Below are 17800 nucleotides of genomic sequence, written 5' to 3'. Positions count from 1 at the left end.
TAATCAACGAGTTAAGCGCTGTGTATATATACAGCAAACTTACCTCCGTTCATTGACAGTTTAACAGCATCCCTCCACCACCCCATCTCCTCACTTATAGTCCTAATACTCTTACAACAACGGGGGGAGTACTCTGGGTTCGGGCAAAATTCCGAGCTCGGAGCCCTCCCCCCGGACAGCACGCCAAATACGCATAATCTTTACTCTGTTTAATTGATGTAAGTGTGACCTCGTGAAATCTACACATCAACACAACCCCGACTGGAGAACACAACAACACATCTACACATCAACACAACCCCGACTGGAGAACACAACAACACATCTACACATCAACACAACCCCGACTGGAGAACACAACAACACATCAACACAACCCCGACTGGAGAACACAACAACACATCTACACATCAACACAACCCCGACTGGAGAACACAACAACACATCAACACAACCCCGACTGGAGAACACAACAACACATCTACACATCAACACAACCCCGACTGGAGAACACAACAACACATCAACACAACCCCGACTGGAGAACACAACAACACATCAACACAACCCCGACTGGAGAACACAACAACACATCTACACATCAACACAACCCCGACTGGAGAACACAACAACACATCTACACATCAACACAACCCCGACTGGAGAACACAACAACACAACTACACATCAACACAACCCCGACTGGAGAACACAACAACACATCTACACATCAACACAACCCCGACTAGAGAACACAACAACACATCAACACAACCCCGACTGGAGAACACAATAACACATCTACACATCAACACAACCCCGACTGGAGAACACAACAACACATCTACACATCAACACAACCCCGACTGGAGAACACAACAACACATCTACACATCAACACAACCCCGACTGGAGAACACAACAACACATCTACACATCAACACAACCCCGACTGGAGAACACAACAACACAACAACACATCAACACAACCCCGACTGGAGAACACAACAACACATCAACACAACCCCGACTGGAGAACACAACAACACAACTACACATCAACACAACCCCGACTGGAGAACACAACAACACATCTACACATCAACACAACCCCGACTAGAGAACACAACAACACATCAACACAACCCCGACTGGAGAACACAACAACACATCTACACATCAACACAACCCCGACTGGAGAACACAACAACACATCTACACATCAACACAACCCCGACTGGAGAACACAACAACACATCTACACATCAACACAACCCCGACTGGAGAACACAACAACACATCTACACATCAACACAACCCCGACTGGAGAACACAACAACACAACTACACATCAACATAACCCCCGACTAAAGGACACAACACAACTACACACAAGGTCATCTGAGCACTGACAGAAATGCTCCCTCAAACAAAGAGTTGTGTTTGTAAAAAGAGTGTAAGATGGTATTGAGAGAGTGTGAGAAGAGAATGTCACTCACTGAGGATCCAGCGCTCCATCACCTCCATGGACAGATACTCACAAGCCATCTATAAACAATGTTCAGTGTCAGTCTTTTATCACACTGATGCATTTTACTGATGTTTACTGATGATGATGGGCAGATGTGTACAGATGTGAAGCTAATGCATGATGGGCAGATGTGTACAGATGTGAAGCTAATGCATGATGGGCAGATGTGTACAGATGTGAAGCTAATGCATGATGGGCAGATGTGTACAGATGTGAAGCTAATGCATGATGGGCAGATGTGTACAGATGTGAAGCTAATGCATGATGGGCAGATGTGTACAGATGTGTATATACGTACGGTGTCGCAGCAGATGGGGCTCAGCATGGCGGCGGGTGAGGCCAGCAGAGACAGGAGCTGAGCGCCTCGACACTGGTCAGCGGTCAGATTCCTCCGCGGATACACCAGGTGTAGCGAGAGAAGAGCCTCCGTCACAGACTGACAACAGCACACACACACACACACACACACGCCTTATACATCCGACAGTCAATCACTTATTTCTATACAGGATTCACCAGGTTAAAAAACAAGCTGAACTGGGCTGTATGCACCAAACACGAGAATCGCCTATAATAAGATTATACCTCAATCTAACAGTCTACTAATACTCTAATGAGAGTTAGCTGACATGTAGTTGCAAAGTTACTTACAGTTAGTAGAATGCGTAAAGTGAACAATCGCAGTAAAACTTAACCCTTATTTGCCAAGGCATTAGGGGTGTAACAATACCCTCATGTCATACATGAGGGCATGGGTTGTGTGGAATTACAAACCTGCGCACATATTTTCAAAAGCACATAACTATAGAATCAATTCTGAATGTGCATGTGAACGCCGTCAGCGTTAATCACAGGTTCGCGTTTAAAGTCTGATCATTTCGACGGAGGTGAATCAATCAAAATTAACTTTAGCTGGAAATAACATTATTCACGAACCGCTATAAAGCCAAAACAATCTGTTACCTTAAATTATATGTTTATCTCTGTAAAGCTGCTTTGAAACAATCCATTGTTAAACGCGCTATATAAATGAAGATGACTTGACTTGACTACATATAACGATACTGAACTCACGATACCATATTACTGCGGTACTCCAAGACATATGATAAAAGCTCTTTTTTTTTTACCGTTGATTAAAATGCTAAATTTGGTATTACATTGAGTGTGTAAATGAATAGTCTTGGACTTGGTGCTGAAACCCAAAGCACGGGGCAATAGAGACACCAGAATAACAATATTCATGATTCTGGAGCTGAAAATACAGAATTATTTTAGACGAATATATGCTTTCACTGTCACTGACTAGATATATTTAAAATAATGTAGGACACTTTTACTGGTAACATCAGACATCTGGCATTATCAGGAGCCATACATATCCCCCAGTGCATTATTATATATTATATTCAACATTATATATAATAGTTTAATGTAGTAGTGACACTAAAACTTAAAACTTAAAGCCTAAAAAAAAATTCTCACACTGTAATTTTTATTTTGGGTGAACTATACACGATACATATATTGTCACTAACCAAGATACATATTGTTGCATTTTTGTATTGCGATGTATTGTTACACCCCTACAAAGCATCATTTTAATTTAGTTCAACTAGATGTACTAAAATAACTAAAACAAATATGTGAAATTATTTAGACATGAAAAAAGTGACAAAAACATGCCACAAAAATACTAAAATTAAAACGGATTATTAATCCTACTATTAAACCTTAATAGTATCTCAAATATACTAAAATAACAAATCAGGAATATTATTTTGTACCATAATAAACTGTTGTTTCCTGTCCCTGTGCAGTGATGGGAGTGAATGTGACTGACCTTGGTGTGAGGGCCGAACTCCTCCGACAGTTTTCTCCAGGGATGATCGTACTCGAGGAACATCTGGCCAAGGCGAGGGTACGAGGGATCGCTGCGGAATCATACTCCATGTTATTATATATTTCTAATAACCCACACATAAACCTTTTTGCATTTGCACTATCAGTTGTGGAAAGCAGCCATCCATCCTCATGAGGAAAACTATGGAAGCTTGTTCCCGCCACAGAATAAAAAATAAATGGTATTGCGACTTTTTCTCTCACAATTCCATGTTTATATCTCTAATATCTGACTTTATAACACGCAATCGGGAGTTATAAAGTCAGAATTGCATGATATAATTGCGTGTTATAAAGTATAAACATGCAATTCTGACTTTTTTTCTCGCAATTATTTTTTATTAAGCGGCGAAAACAAGCTTCCGTATGAATCTGATCAGTAAAACTGTATGAAAATAAACAAAACAATGTCTTGGGTTTGAAAATCAATAACTAAAGAGACACTGAAAACAAGTCAAATGTATTTGTCGTTTAAATGTAAATGTGTGTGGATTAATGTTTATACACAATGACTGTAAAAATAGACATAAAGAGTCCTTTAGTCATAAAGAGACATAAACATATAGATAAAGACTCCAGGAAAAGCTATATTTACTACTTTTGGAAATGATCCAATGGGCAAATGTTTTGTAATCACATCATCTGAAAGAAAAGCCATTCACAAAATCAAAATGAAACTGATTTCAGACCAGATTTAAAGATTATGTACACTCACCTAAAGGATTATTAGGAACACCATACTAATACTGTGTTTGACCCCCTTTCACCTTCAGAACTGCCTTAATTCTACGTGGCATTGATTCAACAAGGTGCTGAAAGCATTCTTTAGAAATGTTGGCCCATATTGATAGGATAGCATCTTGCAGTTGATGGAGATTTGTGGGATGCACATCCAGGGCACGAAGCTCCCGTTCCACCACATCCCAAAGATGCTCTATTGGGTTGAGATCTGGTGACTGTGGGGGCCATTTTAGTACAGTGAACTCATTGTCATGTTCAAGAAACCAATTTGAAATGATTCGAGCTTTGTGACATGGGGCATTATCCTGCTGGAAGTAGCCATCAGAGGATGGGTACATGGTGGCCATAAAGGGATGGACATGGTCAGAAACAATGCTCAGGTAGGCCGTGGCATTTAAACAATGCCCAATTGGCACTAAGGGGCCTAAAGTGTGGCAAGAAAACATCCCCCACACCATTACACCACCACCACCAGCCTGCACAGTGGTAACAAGGCATGATGGACCCATGTTCTCATTCTGTTTACGCCAAATTCTGACTCTACCATCTGAATGTCTCAACAGAAATCGAGACTCATCAGACCAGGCAACATTTTTCCAGTCTTCAACTGTCCAATTTTGGTGAGCTCTTTCAAATTGTAGCCTCTTTTTCCTATTTGTAGTGGAGATGAGTGGTACCCGGTGGGGTCTTCTGCTGTTGTAGCCCATCCGCCTCAAGGTTGTGCGTGTTGTGGCTTCACAAATGCTTTGCTGCATACCTCGGTTGTAACGAGTGGTTATTTCAGTCAAAGTTGCTCTTCTATCAGCTTGAATCAGTCGGCCCATTCTCCTCTGAGCTCTAGCATCAACAAAGCATTTTCACCCACAGGACTGCCGCATACTGGATGTTTTTCCCTTTTCACACCATTCTTTGTAAACTCTAGAAATGGTTGTGCGTGAAAATCCCAGTAACTGAGCAGATTGTGAAATACTCAGACCGGCCCGTCTGGCACCAACAACCATGCCACGCTCAAAATTGCTTAAATCACCTTTCTTTCCCATTCTGACATTCAGTTTGGAGTTCAGGAGATTGTCTTGACCAGGACCACACCCCTAAATGCATTGAAGCAACTGCCATGTGATTGGTTGATTAGATAATTGCATTAATGAGAAATTGAACAGGTGTTCCTAATAATCCTTTAGGTGAGTGTATATGAAAATCATGTCTAATTGTACATAAATTTTTACATTATGTGCAATTCATTAAACCCGATCTCATGAGAATTCATAAATATTGCAATTTTATATAAAAACATACAAGTTTGCCACCAATTCACCAAACTGTAAAATTCTTAGGAATAATGTGTGTTGGTGTATGTAACTGCATAAAAGCAGGAGTAGAGGATCACAACTGATGTACTGTAAAACACTGTAAAGATAATACTGGAGCATGAAGAGAACTATACTGAGGGCTTAAACACACAGAGGAAAACAAACTGAACAAGAAACAGGTGCACAAAGCAATCAGTAACCATAGCAACAAACAAGGGCATATTCAGCAACCTAGGAAACGGAAAAGAAGAAAATGGGGAACAAAGGAAGCAGGAACAGAACACAGAGAAACAATGAAATATAAATTTAAAGTCCATAACACAGACTATGATCGTTATTATGTTACATACTCTCTTGAGTAGGCATTACTTGAGTAAGTCATTACGTATGAATGTAATCTTACTACGTACTACATTCGCCATGCTGTCATTATCATGTGATTTACCAGTGTCAGTTGCTGGTTCATAAATCCTCTCCCGTGGCCTCATGGGATAGTAGTGTCAATCATATGCACACTTTTTCCTACTCTTTTATGAGTACTGTGAATTCAGACATACTTGTTTTGTCACATACTGTTTTTGCCTCCTACATAGTAGGGAAGTATGTGATTTCGGATGTCTAAACGTGTGGTCACATGATCATGTTACCTGCTTCCATTGGACAGCTCATATGCACTGTTGTACATTCCCACAATCAGCTTCTTGTCATCGATGCGGGACAACATGAAAATGACTGAGGCGTAGTTGACGATGAGATCCAGGTAGTTCTTGGTGAAGTCAGTATTTATGGTCTGAAAGCATTTATGAGCACAGATGAATATAAAACAGATGAATATCTGCCATGAATTCTATACTCTCTTCAAGAGTCATACTTACGATGTCAAAGAAGCACTGGCAGGCATCTATTGTGTTGAGCAACTCATAAACATGATCCTAAAGACAAAACATGTATACATTAATTAAAAATACTGACACTAAAACAGGAATCAGAGAACATCATCAGTTGTATTACAAAATACTACTGAAAGAATTACTGAATGACTCGTGATTCCAACACTTATTTGATGTTTGTCATATTCCAATATTTCATAAAAATGATGACTCCATACACATTTACTAATTTAGTAGACATTTGGTCGTTGCTACTTATCTTTAGTGTCTATCTAGTGGTTTGCACCAGTGTTGGGGAAAGTTACTTTTAAAATTAATGTTACTTTTTATGGAAAGTAATGAGTTATGTTACTTTTTCTCCACTGGCTGAGGCTCGATCTCTTCCAGAACTTGCAGGTGTTTTTTGTTTTTGTTTAAACTGAGAAGTTATTTTTTGTAAGTGAAAAAACTAAACTTATTTGACTGTGTTTATCCAGTTGATGTGTTCAATGTATTTAAAGTAACTAAATCAAAAAGTTATCTCAATTTTTGGGAGTAAGTAAAATTTTAAAAAGCCGGTGCAAAAATGGAACCACATACAAGAGTTGATTACAGTGTAAAATTGCTGCCCAGCCAGTAACATGACCAAGATGAACACTAGATGACCTTGACAGAGATCAGCCGACACTCTTACCCTGAACTCCATGATGTCGATGAAGGACTCGTAGAAACTGTGCAGGCCCTCCAGAACGACCGACTTCTGCTTGTGTATGCTGTTCAGATGTTGCTGCAGAAACACGGTGTGATGGAGGAAGAAAATAAGTAACACTTTACTTCAATAGTCCACTTTAGACATTCTACTAACTCTAAGTTATAGCAACTACATGCCAAATAACTCTCATTAGAGTATAAGCAGACTGTCTGTTTAATATCTGCTAACTCTTTGTTGTGATGCTCCTCAACAGACATTATACTGACTATCAGTAACTTTATAACTACATGTCAACTTATTCTAACCCGAACCTGACTAATACTCTACTAATACTCAAATGAGAGTTAGTTGACAAAGTTACTTATACTGTAGCTAGTTGAATGTATAAAGTATCATGAATGTATAAAGACTATCAAAATAGTGTAACCAAATAATAAGTTAACATTTGAGCAATGAATCACAGCTGTTGTCTGTCAATACTCACACTGCCACCCCTGAAGTCAATGTTGGGGAATTTTCTGTTGATGTATTTGGTGGCGGACTCCATGCTTTTATCAGTAAAGAATGATGGTCTTCGCTTTGGGTCTGTGCATACCTGGAAAAATATATACATTAGCCAAAATACAGAATCCAAAATCACATTAAACAGATTTACACTCTCAGCCTGCTACAGTAGCCACTCCCCAAACTTTTAGCCTGCTACAGTAGCCACACCCCAAACTCTCAGCCTGCGACAGCAGGCACTCCCCAAACTCATAGCCTGCTACAGTAGCCACTCCCCAAACTCTTAGCCTGCTACAGTAGCCACTCCCCAAACTCTTAGCCTGCTACAGTAGCCACACCCCAAACTCTCAGCCTGCTACAGTAGGCACTCCCCAAACTCTTAGCCTGCTACAGCAGCCACTCCCCAAACTCTTAGACTGCTACAGTAGCCACTCCCCAAACTCTTAGACTGCTACAGTAGCCACTCCCCAAACTCTCAGCCTGCTACAGTAGCCACTCCCCAAACTCTTAGACTGCTACACTAGCAACTCCCCAAACTCTCAGCCTGCTACAGTAGCCACTCCCCAAACTCTTAGCCTGCTACAGTACCCACTCCGCAAACTCTTAGCCTGCTACAGTAGCCACACCCCAAACTCTCAGCCTGCTACAGTAGCCACACCTCAAACTCTCAGTCTGCTACAGTAGCCACACCCCAAACTCTCAGTCTGCTACAGTAGCCAATCCCCAAACTCTCAGTCTGCTACAGTAGCCACTCCCCAAACTCTCAGCCTGCTACAGTAGCCACAACCCAAACTCTCAGTCTGCTACAGTAGCCACTCCCCAAACTCTCAGCCTGCTACAGTAGCCACTCCCCAAACTCTCAGCCTGCTACAGTAGCCACACCTCAAACTCTCAGTCTGCTACAGTAGCCACTCCCCAAACTCTCAGCCTGCTACAGTAGCCACACCTCAAACTCTCAGTCTGCTACAGTAGCCACTCCCCAAACTCTCAGCCTGCTACAGTAGCCACACCTCAAACTCTCAGTCTGCTACAGTAGCCACTCCCCAAACTCTCAGTCTGCTACAGCAGCCACACCCCAAACTCTCAGCCTGCTACAGTAGCCACAACCCAAACTCTCAGCCTGCTACAGTAGCCACTCCCCAAACTCTCAGCCTGCTACAGTAGCCACTCCCCAAACTCTCAGCCTGCTACAGTAGCCACACCTCAAACTCTCAGTCTGCTACAGTAGCCACTCCCCAAACTCTCAGCCTGCTACAGTAGCCACACCTCAAACTCTCAGTCTGCTACAGTAGCCACTCCCCAAACTCTCAGCCTGCTACAGTAGCCACACCTCAAACTCTCAGTCTGCTACAGTAGCCACTCCCCAAACTCTCAGTCTGCTACAGCAGCCACACCCCAAACTCTCAGTCTGCTACAGCAGCCACACCCCAAACTCTCAGTCTGCTACAGTAGCCACACCTCAAACTCTCAGTCTGCTACAGTAGCGACACCCCAAACTCTCAGTCTGCTACAGTAGCCACACCTCAAACTCTCAGTCTGCTACAGTAGCCACTCCCCAAACTCTCAGCCTGCTACAGTAGCCACACTTCAAACTCTCAGTCTGCTACAGTAGCCACTCCCCAAACTCTCAGCCCGCTACAGTAGCCACACCTCAAACTCTCAGTCTGCTACAGTAGCCACTCCCCAAACTCTCAGTCTGCTACAGTAGCGACACCCCAAACTCTCAGTCTGCTACAGTAGCCACTCCCTAAACTCTCAGCCTGCTACAGTAGCCACTCCCCAAACTCTCAATCTGCTACAGTAGCCACTCCCCAAACTTTTAGCCTGCTACAGTAGCCACACCCCAAACTCTCAGCCTGCGACAGCAGGCACTCCCCAAACTCTTAGCCTGCTACAGTAGCCACTCCCCAAACTCTTAGCCTGCTACAGTAGCCACTCCCCAAACTCTTAGCCTGCTACAGTAGCCACACCCCAAACTCTCAGCCTGCTACAGTAGGCACTCCCCAAACTCTTAGCCTGCTACAGCAGCCACTCCCCAAACTCTTAGACTGCTACAGTAGCCACTCCCCAAACTCTTAGACTGCTACAGTAGCCACTCCCCAAACTCTCAGCCTGCTACAGTAGCCACTCCCCAAACTCTTAGACTGCTACACTAGCAACTCCCCAAACTCTCAGCCTGCTACAGTAGCCACTCCCCAAACTCTTAGCCTGCTACAGTACCCACTCCGCAAACTCTTAGCCTGCTACAGTAGCCACACCCCAAACTCTCAGCCTGCTACAGTAGCCACACCTCAAACTCTCAGTCTGCTACAGTAGCCACACCCCAAACTCTCAGTCTGCTACAGTAGCCAATCCCCAAACTCTCAGTCTGCTACAGTAGCCACTCCCCAAACTCTCAGCCTGCTACAGTAGCCACAACCCAAACTCTCAGTCTGCTACAGTAGCCACTCCCCAAACTCTCAGCCTGCTACAGTAGCCACTCCCCAAACTCTCAGCCTGCTACAGTAGCCACACCTCAAACTCTCAGTCTGCTACAGTAGCCACAACCCAAACTCTCAGTCTGCTACAGTAGCCACTCCCCAAACTCTCAGCCTGCTACAGTAGCCACACCTCAAACTCTCAGTCTGCTACAGTAGCCACTCCCCAAACTCTCAGCCTGCTACAGTAGCCACACCTCAAACTCTCAGTCTGCTACAGTAGCCACTCCCCAAACTCTCAGCCTGCTACAGTAGCCACACCTCAAACTCTCAGTCTGCTACAGTAGCCACTCCCCAAACTCTCAGTCTGCTACAGCAGCCACACCCCAAACTCTCAGCCTGCTACAGCAGCCACACCCCAAACTCTCAGCCTGCTACAGTAGCCACAACCCAAACTCTCCCTCTGCTACAGTAGCCACTCCCCAAACTCTCAGCCTGCTACAGTAGCCACTCCCCAAACTCTCAGCCTGCTACAGTAGCCACACCTCAAACTCTCAGTCTGCTACAGTAGCCACTCCCCAAACTCTCAGCCTGCTACAGTAGCCACACCTCAAACTCTCAGTCTGCTACAGTAGCCACTCCCCAAACTCTCAGCCTGCTACAGTAGCCACACCTCAAACTCTCAGTCTGCTACAGTAGCCACTCCCCAAACTCTCAGTCTGCTACAGCAGCCACACCCCAAACTCTCAGTCTGCTACAGCAGCCACACCCCAAACTCTCAGTCTGCTACAGTAGCCACACCTCAAACTCTCAGTCTGCTACAGTAGCGACACCCCAAACTCTCAGTCTGCTACAGTAGCCACACCTCAAACTCTCAGTCTGCTACAGTAGCCACTCCCCAAACTCTCAGCCTGCTACAGTAGCCACACTTCAAACTCTCAGTCTGCTACAGTAGCCACTCCCCAAACTCTCAGCCCGCTACAGTAGCGACACCCCAAACTCTCAGTCTGCTACAGTAGCCACTCCCCAAACTCTCAGTCTGCTACAGTAGCCACTCCCCAAACTCTCAGTCTGCTACAGTAGCCACTCCCCAAACTCTCAGTCTGCTACAGTAGCGACACCCCAAACTCTCAGTCTGCTACAGTAGGCACTCCCTAAACTCTCAGCCTGCTACAGTAGCCACTCCCCAAACTCTCAATCTGCTACAGTAGCCACTCCCTAAACTCTCAGTCTGCTACAGTAGCCACTCCCCAAACTCTCAGCCTGCTACAGTAGCCACTCCCCAAACTCTCAGCCTGCTACAGTAGCCACACCTCAAACTCTCAGTCTGCTACAGTAGCCACACCCCAAACTCTCAGTCTGCTACAGTAGGCACTCCCCAAACTCTCAGTCTGCTACAGTAGCCACACCCCAAACTCTCAGTCTGCTACAGTAGCCACTCCCCAAACTCTCAGTCTGCTACAGTAGCCACACCTCAAACTCTCAGTCTGCTACAGTAGCCACTCCCCAAACTCTCAATCTGCTACAGTAGCCACACCTCAAACTCTCAGTCTGCTACAGGCCAAACTCTCAGTCTGCTACAGTAGCCCCTCCCCAAACTCCCCAAACTCTCAGTCAACCTCAAACTCTCAGTCTGCTACAGTAGCCACTCCCCAAACTCTCAATATGCTACAGTAGCCACTCCCTAAACTCTCAGTCTGCTACAGTAGCCACTCCCCAAACTCTCAGCCTGCTACAGTAGCCACACCTCAAACTCTCAGTCTGCTACAGTAGCCACACCCCAAACTCTCAGTCTGCTACAGTAGCCACTCCCAAAACTCTCAGTCTGCTACAGTAGCCACACCCCAAACTCTCAGTCTGCTACAGTAGCCACTCCCCAAACTCTCAGTCTGCTACAGTAGCCACTCCCCAAACTCTCAGTCTGCTACAGTAGCCACTCCCCAAACTCTCAGTCTGCTACAGTAGCCACACCTCAAACTCTCAGTCTGCTACAGTAGCCACTCCCCAAACTCTCAGTCTGCTACAGTAGCCACTCCCCAAACTCTCAGTCTGCTACAGTAGCCACTCCCCAAACTCTCAGTCTGCTACAGTAGCCACACCTCAAACTCTCAGTCTGCTACAGTAGCCACACCCCAAACTCTCAGTCTGCTACAGTAGCCACTCCCCAAACTCTCAGTCTGCTACAGTAGCCACTCCCCAAACTCTCAGTCTGCTACAGTAGCCACTCCCCAAACTCTCAGTCTGCTACAGTAGCCACACCTCAAACTCTCAGTCTGCTACAGTAGCCACACCTCAAACTCTCAGTCTGCTACAGTAGCCACTCCCCAAACTCTCAGTCTGCTACAGTAGCCACACCTCAAACTCTCAGTCTGCTACAGTAGCCACTCCCCAAACTCTCAGTCTGCTACAGTAGCCACTCCCCATACTCTCAGTCTGCTACAGTAGCCACTCCCCAAACTCTCGCTATAGGTTGAGCTAAGATATTGAAGGATCTGAGTGGATGCTCTCAATGTTTTGATTTCTATCTGGGATGCTCAATGTTTTCACTTTTGGGGGAGATAAACCCGTGAATGGCATACAAATTGTAGTCATGAAGAATAAACAATTGGATGGATTTAACATAAATCAAATATTTCAAGTCTCTTTCAAGCCTTTCTGTCAGACTTTCTGAAGCATCTGAAGTACACATTTTACTGTGGATGTCAAGCAGAGATAAATATTGTTTTTCACCTCACCTAGAGCTCTGATTAACCTTTGACCTTTACAGCCTGGCCCACTGAGGAGGCAAAGGTACTAAGAGGAGTCGTTCAGAGGATTTATTCATTTATTTATATGCACTAAAGCTTGGCATTAGTTTTGACAGTAACATTTGTAACTGCTTTCTGCGACAGACAGGAAATGCAGTGTGTGAGAGAGATGTGGTTTACAGAGAGGCCTGACAAGTCCTCTTTACTTCCTGTGTGCACTTCCTCTTTCTCTACAAAACTGAGACGGAACATAATTTCTTTTGAAAACATGTCAAAATACAATAAATATACTTTTAAAAGCCCTCTGAATAAAATGAATACAAACAACTTTTAAATCCCATCTGAATGATAAAAACAGACCCAAACCTGGACGATTAAAAAACGTGAGATTTGAGCATCGTTTGGTTCTACAAACAATTCAACAAGCAAAGCAGCTCATTCAGTTCAATCTGATGTGAATCTATCACATAAATTCACTGCAAGTTCACACAAACAAAATTCAGCCCTGCCTGTATTCACCTTTCTCACAGGTTTGTGAATATTGCTATTTTCCTCTCACCTTTTTAATGTGGTTCATCCTGACTAGAATTCCTTGACCTCGTTCATTGAGAATAATAAGTTTCTCAGCCAGTTTGAATTGGTATGCCATGATCCCAGTCCAGATGAGATGATGAGATGATCCTCAGTGAAACGAACACTGGTCTCCAGAGAACAAGGAGAAGTGAAATCAACATTAGAGAGGGCGGAGCTTACAGAGCTTCCGCTGCTCACCAACCAAAACACCATGAAATCAAATTCTTGTTTTTTTAATGGGATATTACAGTTTATTGTAAATGGTTTATCGTGCACATCATTATTGTGTTAAATTCATGTTCCAGGTAATCTTGAATCAGAATAACTTGCAGCATCTCTTCTCTGATGACGAGGTCGGGACAACCTGTCACTCACATGAGATCAGCCAATAGCAAACCACAACCATCAAATCAAGTCAAGTCACCTTTATTTACATAGCGCTTTTAGTTTTTACAATACAGATTGTTTCAAAGCAGCTTTACAGTGATAACAGGAAAATAATGCAACAAAGTTTGTGTCTGCTGTACAGCAGATATAGAAGAAAAGAGCGTCATAGTCCAGCTTAAGTAAGATCAGTGATGGTTCATTTTTGTTGTAAAAAAGTTATTCATTTAGTTGATTTATATATATAGCCGTTCTGGAGTAAACCGTGATGTCATCGTCCAGCTCAGTTCAGTTCTCATATAATGGTGTCAATGCAGGAGATCAATAATATTTTTGAATATTAAGTGTCCCCAACTAAGCAGCCGAAGGCGACAGTGGCAAGGAGCCAAAACTCCATCAGTGACAGAATGGAGAGTGTGGCAAGGGGGGCGTGGTTTAGCGAGGTCTGCAACGAGAGAGAGAGCCGGAGGACCAGTAAGTCCCAGTAAGCCGACCCCTGTCTTCTTCCTTGCCCTACTCTGAACTTTACCACACTGGTGCCAAAACCCAGGAGGAAGAAGACCGCCGCCATGGAAACTCCGTCAGGTTCACCATTTGCAGAGGTAATCCATTCGCTCGCGGGCTTCCATCAAGAACAACACAAGGTGCTGCTGGACATGAGGGATGATCAGGAGAGACGCTTCCAAGCCCTCGTCCAAGCCCAGCAGGAGGACCGCGAGCTGTTCCGGAGCTGGATGGATGACTTTCCAGTCTCGTGGGCCAGCCCGGTGGAGAAACGGGTCCCTCTCGGACGTGATGACGGGAACACAGCTAGGTCCCTTAAGTAACAACCTACACAATCATGCAAAAAATCTTGGAGTCTATTTTGATCCTCTTCTCCAATCTGACAAGCATGTAAAATGCAGTTGCTTTTTTCAACTCCGATCTACATCATGCACTGATTTCCTCTCGATTGGACTACTGTAATTCTCTGTACGTTGGCCTACGTCAAACTACACTGTCTCGATTACAGATGGTTCAAAATTCAGCAGCCAGATTGTTAACAGGAACTAAGAAAAGAGATCATATCTCCCCTGTTCTTGCCTCAATGCAGTGGCTACCAATAACATTTAGAGTTGACTTTAAGATGCTTCTTTTTGCTTACAAGGCTCTACATAGTTCCGCCCCAGATTATATTTGTGATCTTATTAGGCCATACACAGCATCTAGGTCACTAAGATCTTGTGATCAGTCACTTGTATCTGTCCCTCGCTCTCGTGTAAGTCAAAAGGTGATCAAGCTTTCTCTGTAGTTGCCCCAACGCTCTGGAACAATTTACCTTTAGACATCAGGACCTCTCCATCTCTGGTTGCTTTTAAATCCAGCTTAAAGACCTATTTTTACTCTCTTGCATTCGAGTAAGGTTGTGTATGTATTTTAAATTAGTCTGTGTTCTATGTTATGCATGTATGTATATACACTGAATGATTTTTATACTTGATTTTTATCTCCTTTTTTTCTACTACTTTTCTCTTTATTTTATTTTGATTTTATTGATTTATTTTATGGTACTGTAAAGCACTTTGGATCAACTACGGTTGTGTTAAACTTGCTCTATAAATAAAACTTGACTTGACTTGACTTGACCCCGAGCCCTGCTGAGAGAGTCTGGACTGGCCAGCGCTCATCCGTCCTCTGTCCCCATTCCCTCTCTCTCTCCACCCCAATGCCTTGACCCACTTCCTGGCACCAGAGCAGCACAGAAATCTGGGTCGGCCTGTTGGCGTTGCGGCGACCCGGGCCACTTCGTAGATTCACTTCATGGAGGTGGGGACACTGATCCGGGTTCCGGACGCACCACAGGCTGCCCCCAATCAACCTGGGTTGTACCAAATACCTGTGAGTATTGAGGGGGGTTCCTATCTGGCTTTGGTGGATTCAGGATGTAACCAAACCTCGATTCATCAAAGCCTGATACAGTCCTCGGCATTGGGTAAGAGCCGCCTGGTTAAGGTACGGTGTGTGCACTGGGATGTGGTGAATTATCCGTTAATTTCCGCTGTCATTCAATTTAGGGGACAAAAGCATAGTGTGGAGGTGGCAGTCAGCCCGCACCTCAGACATCCGCTAATTTTGGGAACAAATTGGCCTGCTTTTAGTCATTTATTGACTAAAAGGAGCGGTTGCCCAGGTGGGAGAAGCTGTACTGGGACCACTGGGTACTGACCCATAGGAACAGAGCGCTTTTGAGAGGCTGAACCTCACAGAGCGCGATGACTTTCCTCTGGAACAGTACCAGGATGAGACATTAAAGGGGTGGTTTACTGCTTTTTTTCTTTGCATGATTGTGTTTATTGGGTGCAATATAACATGTCTCTGTGTTTTTTTTGTTGTTTTTTTAAGCCTTATTTTCATAAATTTCACCTTTATTGTAAGCCGCTTTCTCCTCTGTCATTTGAACGACCGGTTGACTTCCTGATTCTATGAAACCACTCCCTCAGAAACAGGCAATGGGCTCAGATTGGTTAGTTGGGCCGGTGTGTTGTAATTGGCTAAACTGTGTAGTGCATGTTGTCTGGAAACTTCACGCCCATTACCTTTACGGGCGAAAGTTGCATGTGCTCCGGTCAAATGTAAATAATGGTGTCGATACTGCCGTATCAGTTTGAGCCAGCATTTCTTCCAAAGCCAAGTATACTCCACACTCCAGATCAGTAGGTGGCGGGAATGCACCATTTATGTTGGTCTGCCAATCCGCCATTAAACACCAGAAGAAGAAGAAGTTTGAGCCAGAATCAGACCCAGAAAGCGGCGATGAAGAGAGTCAAGCAGAACCTCCCCAAACACGGCTCTTACAAAACGTTTCTGAATGGTAAATTTTTTTATCATTATTATTCTATTCTATTCTACAATTATTACATAAGAATTTCGATACACTGTTACTTGAAAATGCTACTGCTGCTTGTTAGCTTTTGAGATACGGTTTTCTCCTGATAAATAGGCTACATAATACATACATACAATACATAAAACCTATAAACAAACCATACTGTACACACTGATAACAGCAGCTGAAGTTTGCTGTTGCGATTACATATAATTATTTGAACTTTATACACGTTTGTCTTATACACACAAAATAGCATCGAACTAACTGGCTACTATAAACAAACAGTGTTGGCATTGGTTTACGTTCTGGATCAAAATCGAAGAATTACGTCATAAAGTATAAATGGAAAATACATTCACAAAATTAGTACATAATTACAAATTCAGGTCCAAAATATTTGTACGCGTTTGACACACGAAATAGCATAACTAAGTGGTTACTAAAGCCAGCGCTGGCATTTGTTTACGTCCTTGATAAAACTAAAACATTACGTCTGAAATTATACATACAAATACATATAAAATGATTAAGTCTTACTTACAGGTTGTGGCCCAACAACTGCTGCCTCTGGTTTTGAAGTTGGAACTGCTTCATGTTTTAGTAACAGTTTCTTGTTGAATCCGGCATTGAATTCGTGGAGATTCTGGAAGCTGTCTTCCGTAAAATGTTTTTTCCGTAAAAAAACATTGTGCCCTCTTCCTCTCATGCAAGTCCCCTTCGAGAGAATTGGTATGGACCTCATCGGACCATTAGAGCGATCCGCACGAGGGAATCGTTTTGCATTGGTCCTGGTGGATTATGCAACACGATACCCTGAAGCAGTTTCTCTCCGCAGCATTTCTGCAAAAGGTGTTGTGTTTGCATTGTTTAATCTCCAGAGTGGGGATCCCGAAAGAGATGATCTCACTGATCAGGGCATGGCGTTTATGCCACGTATGCTACACGAAATGTATGAATTATTGGGCATGAAGTCGATTCGCACCAGCATCTATCACCCACAAACAGACATTAAAGACATGGTTGGAACCCCTGTTGTTTGCTGTACGCGAGGTCCCGCAAGCCTCCACAGTGTTTTCCCCCTTCGAGCTTCTCTATGGGGTTGGGGTGTAGTAGTTTGCAGCAGGCCATATAGGTTACCTGAACATAAAAAGAAAGTGGCTGCATTAGAGGCTATGCTATATATAGGAGTGATAGAGAAATCCTACAGTGATTGGGCTCAGTCCGGTTCTGTGTTGATTATC

General features: G+C 43.9%; 1 protein-coding gene and 1 long non-coding RNA gene across 4 annotated transcripts in view; one reads left to right on the top strand and one right to left on the bottom strand.

Annotated features, from left to right (window-relative positions):
• nckap1l (NCK associated protein 1 like) overlaps positions 1-13455 on the bottom strand; it is a 50229-nt gene extending 36774 nt beyond the window's left edge. The window contains exons 1-8 of the mRNA XM_056239417.1: positions 13293-13455; positions 7550-7660; positions 7048-7140; positions 6360-6416; positions 6132-6274; positions 3375-3465; positions 1830-1967; positions 1500-1548 (exon numbers count right to left, since the gene is read on the bottom strand). Of these exons, the coding sequence (XP_056095392.1) occupies positions 1500-1548; positions 1830-1967; positions 3375-3465; positions 6132-6274; positions 6360-6416; positions 7048-7140; positions 7550-7660; positions 13293-13382 (772 nt within the window). The 5' untranslated portion in view covers positions 13383-13455. The remainder of the gene's footprint in view (positions 1-1499; positions 1549-1829; positions 1968-3374; positions 3466-6131; positions 6275-6359; positions 6417-7047; positions 7141-7549; positions 7661-13292) is intronic.
• Positions 13456-15983: 2528 nt separating this feature from the next.
• Positions 15984-16549, top strand: LOC130073808 (uncharacterized). 3 transcript variants are annotated; one of them, XR_008804396.1, is made up of 2 exons: positions 15984-16326; positions 16450-16549. It is a non-coding gene; the product is annotated as an uncharacterized LOC130073808 (long non-coding RNA). The 3 variants fall into 3 exon arrangements; XR_008804394.1 differs by having other exon boundaries at positions 15984-16332; XR_008804395.1 differs by having other exon boundaries at positions 15984-16332; positions 16447-16549.
• The last annotated feature ends 1251 nt before the right edge of the window (positions 16550-17800 follow it).

This window comes from Rhinichthys klamathensis, unplaced genomic scaffold (genome assembly GCF_029890125.1).
Source record: "Rhinichthys klamathensis goyatoka isolate OS25496 unplaced genomic scaffold, OSU_Roscu_1.1 h1tg000562l_1, whole genome shotgun sequence".
Classification (NCBI taxonomy): domain Eukaryota; kingdom Metazoa; phylum Chordata; class Actinopteri; order Cypriniformes; family Leuciscidae; genus Rhinichthys; species Rhinichthys klamathensis.
This window is presented reverse-complemented; position numbering and strand designations above follow the sequence as displayed.